Source organism: Ambystoma mexicanum, chromosome 4p (assembly GCF_040938575.1).
Source record: "Ambystoma mexicanum isolate Mex_15411 chromosome 4p, UKY_AmexF1_1, whole genome shotgun sequence".
NCBI classification, from domain to species: domain Eukaryota; kingdom Metazoa; phylum Chordata; class Amphibia; order Caudata; family Ambystomatidae; genus Ambystoma; species Ambystoma mexicanum.
Window position 1 is genome coordinate 132451617 of NC_090927.1, and position 13988 is coordinate 132465604.

The window sequence follows — 13988 nt, forward strand, 5'->3', positions numbered from 1 at the left end:
AGAATTGAAATCACCGGTGTATGTGTCGAAATTTTCAATTCAAAGTACCAAATCAAGAACACAATCAAGAAACATTGGAACATTTTTAAGAACGACACAAGAGTCCAGGATCTATTTAGTGAACCACCAGTATTTGCCTTCCAGAGGAGCAGGAATCTTGCGAGCACTGGCCACTTAATGGCGTTTGTGAGTCACGTGTGCTATAACACGAGCGGTCGTCCAGGCAACCGCCTAAACACTGCTCAGTGGAATCTAAGCACGGCAGCTACACGCAGGAGCTTTTCTGTGCTCCAGATGCGTTAAGGTACGCGACTTTCTCGCCGCGATTTTCGCTAGCATTTCCATTTCACCCTGCCTTTATCACAGATCCTGTCAGACACGCTGACATTCTAAACCCGACCTTTGTTTCCAAACAGATTTCACTCTGAAACACGTACGTGTTAACATTACGTATGCCTGCTGCATGCCGCACCGCTGCACCCTACTGTGGGCAGCTTTAACGCTTGTCAGCTCCCATACAAATCTTCCAAGGTAAAACCAGTTGTTGTTCTGATTCTCATTTTGTATTTGGTTACCATTGATCCACTTACTATGTTACATTTTTGTTTTTCTCTATTTTATGAACATGTGTGGACTTGCTACTGATCGGTATGTTTTCATTATTTATATCACTGTTTGTATTGTATATATTATAATCGGCATATTATTTTTTCAATGTTGAATTACATAGACTTGCCCTGATGAAAGAAAAATGTTCCGAAATGCATTGGCTTTAGTCTGAAATATATATGGGTTGCGGCAAATGCTCCCTCACTAAGGAAATATTAGTGACAGCTTTATTCTTCCGATAAAACACTATATGAAAATCAACTGACAACCTCATCTTTATTATTTACCAATCTTGAAGTACTCCTGTGATACCCTGATAAGAACTATATTTTTGAATGTCTTGATTGAATGCCCGGATCCGGGCCCTTTTTGAGAGCGGTTGTGTGACCTTGTATTCTTACTTGGTCTTTAGCTGTTGGTACATCTTAGAATCTCTCAATATCTCGCTGGAACGTAGACAAGATGGCTGCCACTATGATGGTTGCTGTCTAAAATGCATTACTGGAGAAAATGTACCCGAGCCATTATTCCTTGAGGTTCTGTTACTTCCCAAAGGTAGGTTTGCACTCAATAAATACCCAAATTAATTAAATGCCAAATATAAAATAAACGGTTAGTGGGGACAGACAGTGTTTGCGTTTTAATCTTGTATAGTACGTATGTTATTGTCTGCAAACAGGGGAGTTGCTAGGTCTGGAAAAGACCCGGGGCTAAGCTGATGTCGGAACTGTTGGGACTGGGGGCTAGCTAGTCTTTTGGCTGTAGCTCCTGAGATTCTATCCGGGGCTACAACCAAAAGATCAGGGGCTATAGCCCCCTTAGCCCCCCCCTAGCAACGCCCCTGTCTGCAAAGCACACAGAATAGCATTATGTCCATAATTTCATCTGATTTAAAAATGTTCTTAATATTTTCAATTTGGATGCACAATATTACGTTTTGCAATCAGATAATTAAATGAATAGGGTTGTGTATGATTCCATGCACATTGTATCTTGCCGTTACCCTAATTCGATGATAAACCTCTAACATTGTATTTCTTTTATCAGTCAATCATCATCATCCTGGTGGGTTATTCTGCGCAGAAGTCGGCTACATCAACTTGTGCGACCTATCAGCAACTACCCTAATTGAATGAATAACAAGTTACCAGGACTTTTTGACATTTAAATATCCGTATTTAGAACAGAACAAACGCAACACAATGCTATAAACAAGTATGTAGTGGATCTACAGTGACATTTCAATGATCAATTATCTTATTTCCATCCATCAATCCATGTCAGCACATGCAGGACTGGAGATGTTCAGTTAGGAAGAATTTGAAATATGTGCTCTTTTGCAATGATTTACATAATCCTGGATCAATTTGAATGGTACTAAACACATTCCATTTATTTCTTGACACAATGAGAACATCGTTTATCACCATAGCTGGATTTGATCTATTCTAAAGAATAGAACACAGCATTTAGAATTAAATTATGCATTTTAGCATTAGCTGGCACCATTAACTCTCAGAGTACACCCAATGTGGCGTGTTTCCAGTAAATATTTACGCTGCTATGTTTTCATCGTGGCAGTCCCGGTATTTACTAATGGCAAACCAAGATGGCGCTGAGAAAGGATATAAGCATGAGGCGGCTGCTTACACAAGCTGCGGGTTTCTGTACAGGATTCTCATATTGAGGCAATTATTAGGTAAGATATGACCATAAGAGGATACATTTGCTTTTTCACAGCATGGAAACAGTGTTCACCACTATTACATCATTATAGCAATAGTCACTTCAACGACACTGTCAGGGTCACAATTGAATTTAATCATCGGTACACTGCTCATTTTACAGTTCCAGTAGCACTAATGTAGGAGCTTAGAGAAACAGTGACAATATTAGAAATACTCATCAAGAAACAACGGCGCAACGTATAGAAACAACAGACCCAGACCTACAGTACCTATTAAATTTCGCTCAGAAAGTGTATTAGTAGGGACTTCCTGCACTGCCCTTTGTCATGCTATGGCACAACATACAATAGAGCCTCAATTCAGTTAGTATGAAAAATATTATTACAACCCCAATTTATTACACAATCTTAGTGTCTTGAAGCACAGTCAGCATATGTCACAATTATTAAGCAAGCTCTCCAATAATACCTTGCTAAGTCACAATAAGAACAACAGGTTTAAAATGGAACTTGTTGCAAAAATGATGAACATTGGGATGGAGCCTTTTGTACTATTAGCTATTCTTATAGTGATGATACATTTACTTTGGACAAGTTCACACCTAGAACAGTATTAACAATCCAATATTCAAATAAGGATATTACTTTGTAGATTGTCATACTAATCAAGTGCTATTATTTCTTTTTTTCCCCACCTCTCTATTTAGGTAATCACATTTCATAACAAAATTATGTTTGTGTTTCTTTTGCGTGTTCCGTGATTTGATTTGAATTCATGTTTTGCTGGTTGTGCAATTATTGATGACCAGAAATCCAGCCAGATAAGGCACAGTGAATTGTGTATGCACTCCTGGAGCAGCACTACTGTCCCGAGGAAGTCAGCCAGGGCCGATTACTGTACTGAATTATTCATATTTATTGTTCAAATGTAACAAAAGTACATTTTAAAAAAGTTCAACTTGTGGTCATGAATAATAGAACTATGTAATTGTATACATTTTAATGTGATGGGTGCAATCGTGCCCTAACTAACCAATACACATGAACGGTCCCCGTTTGACTTTAATTCCATTGTAATCATGATGAGCAGTGGTTGAGCCTTTCCTATAAAGTGTCCGGTCCATCGCACACATTGAAAAGGCCTGCGCCTGCACAACGTAATGCACAACCAACAAACGCAATGACCAGACGCCATCATGGCAAGCGTTAATATTTCATGCATCAAAGTTCAGTAAATACATGTTCGTGTCCACGAGAAATGATTTCAGCATTTAGAAGAGATCAGGAGAATGGCAGGGCGCAGTAATGCAAACAGAGTGCCCCAGGGAAGAGCGGGAAATCAATGGCACTCAATGCAATATAAATAACACCGTGTTCTCTCAAGACTAATCTGCTGTCATTGGGACACAGAAAAGTGAGTTCCTGGGAATTACTCACACTATGTGGGCCAGGTCCAGCGGCTTCTCGGGGTGCTCCGGAAATAAAGGATGAGGGGGTTCTCGGGTGGGAACACAGCCCAGAGACTTGCTGATAGCATGGCTCAGCTTCTTGGCTGGAGATTTCTGTACGAAGCAAGAGAAAATCATAAAAGGCAGTGGGTTAATCCAGGATCCTGATCACTCCATGGTTTTCCAAAAGATGTGTAGGACACTGGCAAGTAATAACAGAGCGACACAAACCTTTACGCGCATAGAACCATCATTAAATTCGATTATTTCAGTGCCCACACAAACAAAAAATGTAAATGCATTTTCAGTTTTAACAAACTGAGAATATTTGGAAATGTAGGGATTTGGGCTAGATTACCAGGTCAGGCGGAGATAGTGCCACTTGTACAATGAATGAGGACTCGGATGGCCAGACATTGTTTCAAGGGTTTTATTTTTGTCGACTCTAAATAATCATTCCCAAAGTCTATAAACACAAGCCCTATTCTATAACGCAAGGAAGTGAAAAGGGTGCTCGTCAGGGTATCTGAAAGCAATAAAAGTCCTCCATCCGGAATCCTACCCTAACCACTTTCCAGATGTTCCAAAAGAAAATAACAAACCAATCAAAATACTTTGTGGAATTATTCTAGCATGATAGACAGAGGGGTCGTTATCACGGGATAATGGCATGCCACCAAGTTCGCATCGGGCCATAAGTTGGGGAAGGATCATTATCCCAAGCAATAATTACACCTCCCGAGGTCTATAAAGCAATTAGCACATGGTGATACCTGTTTTGGAGTTTTCGTGGTGAAGTAAAAAATAGTGCTTTAACAGTGAGTACAGTAAGCAGACAATTAATAAATTAAATGCCGTTTTATTTTGTAGGATTTAAATAACATGGTTGTCTTCATAAGTTAAGCACTTAAAATCCAACTTGGTTAAACTGGAACAGGTATAACATGAACATGCATTAGTTGTCATGTAAAAGTAAATGGTTTTTCGATAAAAAATAAGCATTTTCCAATTGTTTAACTTTCTCTTTTGTGTGCGAAATAGGATGCTGTAGCAAAAAAAAGCTCTTGCCAGAGAGGAAGTGTCTTGCTGAAACTAAATCTTGCCTGAAAATTGCATTCTTGTTTCCCAGTCTGCTTCAGAAGACAGATTGTTCTGAATACAGTCAATACCAGTAGTTATTGACTGCACTCTAAACATTCTGGTTTACCGAGAGGCGGTTAATAACGATTTCCAAGTGCTAATACTCTGGAAGGGATAGCTGATGGCTTCTGATTCCAACACTGTCCTTTTTTAGTAAAGGTGTTTGCCCATAGTTCAAGTTAAAAAAAAGAATGGTCTTGGTGTGCTGGAAACCTATCTAGGTGTTCTAGCCCAGATCTCTAAGCATCTCTTCCCACTCCAGGATTATTTCAGTCTTTCTCCCTCCCCATTATAGGGTTCTCTCAGTCTTTCCTCAATTAAGGGCCTTTCTCCATCTCACTCCCCAATCTAGGGTAGACTCCCCCCCCCCCCCCCCCCGCCCACTCTGAAGCTCTTCTCCTTCGTACTCCCCACTCTGGGCTTTTCTCAATCTCTTCCCATTCTGTGGCTCTTCTCCTTCTCACTACCCACTCTGGGATGTTTTCAGTCTCTCTGTGCTCTGGGGCTTTTGAACCTTCTCACTCACCTCCTCTTTGGTATGCTTCCTCTTTCTCCACTCTGGGTTCTTTTCCCTCTTTCTCTCGCCTTCGCTCGCCTCCCTCTCCAGTGGAACTGGCGCGTGCCTGACTACCTCGAACGGTGCTCCTCTAGAGGGGCGTTGAGTCTGTTTGGACACTTCTTGTCGCAGATTCATTTATATGACATTTCGGCTGTGCTCCACAACGTCCTTCCAGGACTCTTCCTCTTCATTCTCACAGCTCGGTCGGTGGGGAGTCGCATACATGACTTCTCAGCTGGGCTCCGCTTTGGCCTTCAACAGCCTTCTGCCCCGTTCTCACGGGTTCTCTGGGCTACTCTGGACAGCAGTTGGCCACACCTTGCTGCACCCTCCTGATTTGGGTTATGGTGCTGCCTCCCCCGAAACTGGCATATTCTCTCTCTCTCTCTCCCTTTCTCTCTCTCTCTCTCTCTCTCTCTCTCTCTCTCTCTCTCCCTTTCTTTCTCTCTCTTTCTCTCTCTCTCTTTCTCTCTCTCTCTCTCTCTCTCTCTCTCTCTCTCTGCCTAGACATCCTTGGATGTCTTTGGTGCAGTTAGGCTCTTCAGTCTCCTCTGTGATTGGCTGTTACAGGGACGCCCTTCTAGTGGGCTGGTTCACTCATCTCTCCTTAGTCATCACAAGATATTGGGCATAACTAGTGTGATGAATCCAGGAAGTTTGTCGCCTCTCCTTAAGGGAAAAGCATCCCTTTTGGGACTAGGGAGGTGAGCACACTACTCGTAATGCCATTATAGGACAGGGTAAGTGGAATCCCTCTGGAGGTGACTCCCTTTAGGGGACAGCAAACCCACAGAGAGGAAATTAAGTCACCATCCGACCCCTCAGACACTATGTAGGAGCTAAGGTGTATGAGAATCCTCTAAACCCTTTACCCTTTTAAAGCCTTATGCCATGGATGAGTAACAGGGACAGTCCGGTGTGGCACAAGAATAGAGTAACTCAGAAGGATGAGGCAATGCATCATAGAGAGCCTAGCGTGAAGCAAGCAGGAAAAACGAGTCATCACCGGCGGAAGCGAGATCCAGTTGAAGAGTCACGTAAGCAGCTCTGCGGCAAGATGAGAGATGGACAGAAAACACACTCCTCCCAGAGGGCACCGGCACACATGAACAAGTACGCGGTGGCTTCATAGGAACAGGAGGAGGGTGGCGAGACGAGACAGAAAGAGATGAAGTTGAGAGTGGGAAAATAAAAGCCCCAGAGTGGGGAAAAAGGATCACCGGAATAGGGGAAAAAGGCACCAGAACAGGAGAAAAAAACAGGGAAGCCAAAGAGTGGGGCACAAGAGAGGAAGGAAACCCAGAGTGGGTGAAAAGAGAACTGGAGCGGGGAGAGGACGGAATAGTCCCAGAGTGGTAAGCAAGAATGCAAGGAACCCCAGAGTGGGGGAAGAGCAGAGGAACCCCAGAGTGGGAACTAAGACAAAAATAAACCCCAGAGTGGGGAGAGAGCAGAGTGTAACAAACTCATGGTGGCAACAGTAAAGACAGACACAAGTGATCACAGTTGAAGGATGTTTATTAAACTGTATAGGTAGGTTTGAAAAACGCCTAATCTAAACCCAAATCTAAGATGGGACAAGCTTCGACCATGAAACAATAATAAGGTAGTCCGAGTGGCGTCTTGTCAAAATAAAAGAGCCAATACTATAAAAACATATTGCCAATCCTTATGCTGAATACAAAGAGAAGTGTGGAATAATGTTCATAAGAAAGAAGGAAGTGTTCTTAAATAATAAGTCAGGATGCGGTAGTCGGGTCTCACTTCACTACGTTTTCAGCACGGGACAAGGTAAAACTTTGGAGCACAGCACACGCTTGAGCTTTCCCAGCACGATCTAACAGTTCCGCTTTCAGCAATCAGGACCTTCAGTGGTTAAGTCTCTTTTCTACAAAAAAGACTCTCGCCTCTGTGGACCGGATGTATCAAAATAATAATAAAGAATGCTGTTTTCACATATACCGGGGCAATGACTTTCACCCCCTTCAATCCCCTCTCTTCTGGGCGCAGATCCCTCAATCTTTCCTTGATGATATCAGGACCTCCAATAGCTTACGTTTGAGCTCTTCTATGGGTTCACCTGGGTGATAGTTCTTCACCCCTGGGTTCCCCCTCTTCCGGGGTCAGACCCCTCTCGAATATCAGCTTTTCTTTGTCGGGTTCACTCTGTCATGGCATGCATTCAAAGACTTTCCCTCTTGTACTTTACTTTGTTGCATTCACAGGTCGGTGAGTGTTGGCTGCTCACCCTTGGATCTTCCTCTTCCGGGCTCAGATCTGACGCAACTGTTGGCTTCCTTTGATCGGGTTCACTATGGCTTTTTAATGCAAGTTGCTTGGTGATAATCGCTAATCTTAATGTCTTTTAATATACTTCATTGTGGACATCCCTCGGCCGTGTTCACTCTTGTCAACACATTGTATATCGGGACTCTAGACTTCGCCCCCTTTCATCTGCATCTCTCCTTTGGGTTTACTCTTGCCAATCTTGTCAATCGTGCCTTTCTCATTCAACTCTTACAATGTGGGATTCATCCCCCAAGGCCTTCTGGTTATGGTAGTTTCAAGTGTGCACCCACGTGGTGCCTGACTCCTCTGGTGCTGAGCCTCTGTGAAGGAGACATATTGCAGGGGCAGTTGCATGGAAAGTGAGCCTAACGCTAGCCAGATGCCGGAAGGCCAGCGTCCCTTCTGGCCGAGAACCCAGGATCAGGGGAAGAGTAGGAGACAGGGAAGAAACAGTGGCGCGACCACAAGGAGGAAGTCGTGGTGGGCCTGGGGTCGAGCAACCGAGGTCGAGGCCAGATCATCGGGGGGGGGGGCAAAATCCCTGAGCTCCACGCAGAATGGACAGTAGGTGCCGAGAGAAGCAGCACCGGGGAAGAAAACGCTCCCACGGAGGGACACCTCTGAGAGGTCAGATACTGTAAACCAAGGCTGGGGAAGCCTACAAGGTTTTGGAAACCAGAGAAATGCGAGAGGGAAGGTAGCCCATGTGAATCAGAATGAGAGAGGTACGAACTCTTTGTATCAAAGCTGGGAGTGTACGACAGATACTGTGAACCAAGGCTAGGGAGGCCTACGAGGTTGTGGGAACCTCAAAAACCCGAGATAGCAAGCGCCCTGTGTGAAACAGAAAATGACAAGTATAAATGCTTTATATCAAGGCTGGGAGGGTCTACAAGGTTCCGGGAGCCTGAGAAACCCGAACAGGGAAGCATCCGTGTGGATTTAATCGACAGACACAAACTCTTAGCATACAAGTTAGGAAAGCAGACAAGCTTAAGGGAGCCTGAGAAGCCCAAACAGGCAATCGTCCAATGTGAATCTGGTTAAACTAATTTCGATTTGGGGCGGCTCAAGTTGTACTGGAGGCAGGTGCTGTCCTGGATAAATGGGTTGGACGGGATACAGAGGGAGCTCTCGCCATGGCTTCTCCTTTTTGGAGTAGGTACAGAAGAGGAGCCGGAACCAGAACAGGGGCACATGTTTCAGATAATGATGGTCGAGATGCTGTCTGACCCAACTGTTGAAAAGCCCACGAATGTCGGTGGAAAAGGGATGGGTTCAAAAGATTCAGGCCATATATGATATGGAATATCTCACTCATCTCCTAGATGAGTCCAAGTCCAACATCAAAGGCCTATGGTTGCGTTTCTTTGAATAGTATAGGCAGCGAGGTTGAGGGGGGGACAGGCCGAGTGACGAGGGGGGGGGCATGTGTTGAGCACCCACCTGGGGAACGATGAGTACATGAGTACTTGGGGGGGGGGGTGCTCCTCCGATTCAAGGATAAGCGTGCCCACGTGACACCTGGTTGGAAATGAAGTGTCATCTTTTGTTTGAACTTTGTGGAGACAATTACATTTCGCTGCATGGGGGTCAGGCAATGGGGGATTAATTTTTTTGGTTATAGGGGCATGCTTCATTGCTGACATGTGTTGTTTTAACCTGTAATATGTTGACCTACATCTACTTATGTTACAGTTACATAGAACCAGACAGGGGCCTCTCTCTCTCTCTCTCTCTCTCGCCAACCACACCTAGAGCCCCTAACCCCATGCACTTCAACCTTGAATCCCCAGCCCTAAATCCGTCCTACCCCTGACCCACCCCGCCACTCACCCACACCTCCCCACCACCACCCCTACAACCTCCACAACATCCCCCGTTCTGAAGTAAGATGCATCCTTTTTAATGCCTGCTCAGTAGCAAAAAACAGACACAGCATCTTTGACATCCTCGCCTCAGACAATCCAGACCTAGACTTTATCACGGAAACCTGGTTCTCTGACGACTTTGCCCCTGTTACCCATGAAGCCTTCCCCGCAGACTACTCCCTCATCCCACTCAACCAACCCTATAGAGGAGGAGGAGCAGCAATCGTTTTTAAGTCACTTCTCCGCCTCAATCATCCACTGCCGGACAATCAACCCTTTCTGCGGATGGCTTCTCATCAAACTATCTCTCCCCCTGACGTTCTCTCACAGCTTCCTAATTATCCACAGACCCCCTGGCTATGACAGACAATACTCAAGCAACCTCTGTGATTCAATAGTCACCATCCAAATAAACCATCCCGCCCTCACTCTTCTAGGGGATTTAAATATCTGGCTTGACATTCCCACCAACCCCATGACCCACTCACTGGTCGATTGCCTAGATGCGCTTAACCTTCGCCTTCACATGAACGGCCCAACTCACCATCTTTCGCTCCCACGACCAGATACATCTAAGCCCCCCCTGTACCTATTATCTGGTCTGATCACTTAATTGTGCCATTCACCATTCGCTCGCCCACCCCCATCACCTTAATTGAACCAGAACCCCCAATCAACACAAATGCTGGAAGAAACTAAAGATCCTCCCTGACCTAGCCGAAGCCCTGCTTCAAACTCCTCCCTCAACCATCCCACGTAATGAACCCTTAACCATTGACTCCTTTGACTCCTGGCTCAATATTTCACTAATCCCGCTCACCTCCACTTGCCAATCCTCCGCTCGCCATGGCTGTCATGATGCCCGCTCCCGGGGAGCCGGTTCAAGCCCTGCGTCCCCGAAAGCGGACATCCAGTCCCCAAGGTAGGACCCAGCAACCCCATATAGGGGCCCTTTGGACAGTGTCCTGGCGCCTATGGCGCCAGGCTCATAAAAGACATCAGTCCTGGCGCCATAGGCGCCAGGCTCATTATGGGAGTGCTTGGGTGCACTTGCCTGATGCAGACCATGCTGCAGGATCCCGGCCTCCTTGAGGCCTGAAAGTAACTACTTTACCTGTGGGACTAATTTACCATCCGGGCGTGGTCGGGGAAGGATACATACTTGGAACTTCTTCCAAGGCTATTTAAACCCCACCCGAACAGCCACACGTGCTTCGCGTTGTTCTGCATCTAGCAGCTGGACGCTCACCGTGTCTGCTCCTGCATCCTGACTTCTGCCACACCTGCCAGCATCCTGGATCACCTGCAAAGGAAGAGAAGAAGAGAACAGAAGAAGGAAAAGTCCTTACCTGCTAAATCCGCATCCCTGAGACATCTCGCCGACAATCCTGAAAAGGAAGACTTTAATTTAAAAGCTCATCGCGTCGATCGCTGCAGCGCCGCATTCCACTCCCCTTTACAGGGCGCCTCCATGTTCAGCAGCGATCATCCGGATTCGCAGTCACGCCCCAGCGCCTAGGGAGAAAAAGACCAGAACAAAAGGTGAGAGAGAGAAGGGAATAAGGAAAGCTAAATCTCCACGTTAAGACTTACCTGTTGATTCATTCCCTCTTCATTTCGGGTCCGCGCCGCATCCTGGCATTTCCGGACCCCGGCCGCTAAGGGGAAAAAGAGACATCAGCGTTAATGAGCAAATGAAAAGACATTACCAAAAAACGCTCATTAAAGACTTACCTGATTTCTACAAGGATTTCACCTCTCATCTCGGGTCGGTGCCTGTTCCCCGGCATTCCGTACCCCGGCCCCTATGGGGAAAAAGACACTGGCATTAGTACATTAATGCATGGACACAAGGGGAACCTCTTATCAAAAAACTTACCTGGAAGCCAAGCAAGTTTGGTTCCCACCAATCCGAAAATCCAGTGAAGTAACTGGATACCAACGCGCCCCTGCATCAGAAGCAGGATGCAGAGCTCGTCCTTCCAGACCCTAAGGTGAGACGCTACGAGAAATCACAGAAGGGTTTCAAGGAGGGTGAGAGGGGAAAGTGGGAGGCCGATTGCATTACCCCGCAGACAGTTAATCCCCTATTTTCGCCTACAGAAGGATACTTCTGCGAGCCAGGTAAGCCAGATTTGGGGGCCCGGTCCAGTCCGTCTTCCGAACCCTGCGCATCACCTTAGAAGAGGTCACAGCAGCGCGAACCAGGCCAGCGCCTCCGTGGGAGTCAGGTGAGCGTAACAGAATGCGAAGCCTTCCTACAAATTCCCACCCAGGCGCTATGGAAAGTTCTGAGACTGATCAGTTGGCCCAATTACTGGGGGAATTACGGGCCAAAGTACATGCCACTCGTCAAGAGACTAATGCCCTCAGGAGGGAATTAATAATATCAAAAGAAAGAACTGATGACCTGGCCAGACAGCTTTTGCAAGGTCAAGCTGGGCAAACTCCTCTACCCGGTTCCGGAGGGAACCCCGCTCCTGTGGTTTCCAGTAACCCTGTGCAGATTAATCTACCTGGAAACATGCCGCTGGCCCCACCCGAACGCTTTGCTGGGGACCGCAAACGATTCGCCGTATTCATGAATCAGTGTGGTTTGCACTTCTTATGCAGACCTGGGGCCTTCCCTAATGATCAGACCAAGGTAGCCTTTGTATTGTCATATCTCAGCGGCTGCGCTGCCGATTGGTCAGTTCCACTGGTTACTCAAGATGACCCGATTCTCTGTGATTTTCAAAGGTTTCAAGCAAGCATGGAAAGGTTATTTGCTCGACACTCTCAGGGGCAGGCTCTGGATGACGAACTTCTATCCCTGCGACAGGGCAATCAGGACCTCCTATCCTATATTGCAACCTTTAATAGACTAATTGTGGAAACGGGATGGCCAGAGCATAAAAGAGTCACGTTGTTTTATCGAGGCCTTCGCGGAGAACTTAAAGATGTCTTGGCCCAAGTTGTAAATCCGCCCCAAGAATGCACAGAGTATATAGACTAAGTGGTCCAATTGGATCACAGACTTCAAAACAGAAAAGCAGATCGGTCCAGGTTTGAGACCCGGGTGTTGGTCAAGACCCATGCTAATCCCAAGGGAGTTGATGTCTCTGAGCCTATGCAAATTGGAGAGGTTAAAGGACCCTTAACTCAAAAGGAACGTGAAAGGAGGCGGCAGTTAAAATTATGTCTTTATTGTGGGAATTCTGGACACTTTCTACGAGATTGCCCGGCAAAACCGCCCCGAAAGGCGGTAGAAGCCGCTGATAAAAACCATGAAGACTCTGTTTCGGGAAACGACTCTGCCCGACAAGTGTAGGGGTCCGCTTGCCGAGCTTGAAAACTAACTCTCAGACCTCGCATTTCATTGTGCCAATGGTTCTCGTAGATCCAGAACAGCCTAAGCGGTTGCATGCAATAAAGGCATACATCGATAGTGGGGCTATTGGAAACTATGTGGATCGTGAATTGGTCTCTAGGATTAACCTCCCTCTCCGTCCTAAAACCAGCAAAGATGTCATCACCACAGTCGATGGAACTGAAATTGCCTCTGGACTGGTAACACATTCCACTACTGAGGTGACTCTTATTGGTCCCGATGGCCATCGGGAGGGTGTTGTGTTTGATGTAATCAAGGCTCCACAGTTTCAGGTTATTCTTGGAATCCCTTGGTTAGAGACAAATAATCCTCGAATTGATTGGCGAGCTAAGAGAATAACCTTCCCGGATTGTACACAAACCTGCTACCCAGAAAACCTGAAGATTAATCTAGCATCTGTAACCTCTGCCTCCATGCAACTACCTCCGGAATACCAAGACTTTCAGGACGTCTTCCAAAAGGAACAGGCCAACACGTTACCTCCTCACAGATCGTACGATTGCCAAATCGATCTGGTGCCCGGTGCACAACCCCCTTGTAGCAGGATTTATGCCCTTACCGAACCAGAGAATCTGCATTTGAGACAATATTTAGATCAATACCTAGCTAATGGTTTTATTCGCCCGTCAAAGTCCCCGGCATCCTCGGCTTTGTTCTTCGTGCCCAAAAAAGAAGGCGACCTTAGAACTTGTATCGATTACCGCGCATTGAACCAGATAACGGTTAAAAACCGTTATCCTCTGCCTCTGATCCCTGAACTCCTTGACCAGGTGAAGGACGCTTGCATATACACCAAGTTAGATCTCCGGGGGGCTTATCATCTGGTACGAGTTAAAGAAAGCGACAAATGGAAAACTGCCTTCCGTACTAAATACGGATTATTCGAGTACCAGGTGATGCCTTAAGGATTGTGTAACGCGCCAGCTGCCTTCCAATACTTCATGAATGATGTCCTTCGGGAACTCATCGATGTTTGTGTTGTCGTATATACCAATGACATTCTGGTGTACTCCTC

The 13988-nt window shown here is 46.0% G+C and overlaps 1 protein-coding gene across 7 annotated transcripts in view; it reads right to left on the reverse strand.

The window, feature by feature from the left end:
* The window catches only part of DTNB (dystrobrevin beta), a 1559893-nt gene that overhangs the window by 905270 nt on the left and 640635 nt on the right, over positions 1 to 13988 (reverse strand). For all 7 annotated transcript variants that reach the window (XM_069605562.1, XM_069605560.1, XM_069605561.1 and 4 more), the window contains one exon: positions 3734 to 3858. In XM_069605562.1, coding sequence (XP_069461663.1) covers positions 3734 to 3858 — 125 coding nt within the window. The remainder of the gene's footprint in view (positions 1 to 3733; positions 3859 to 13988) is intronic.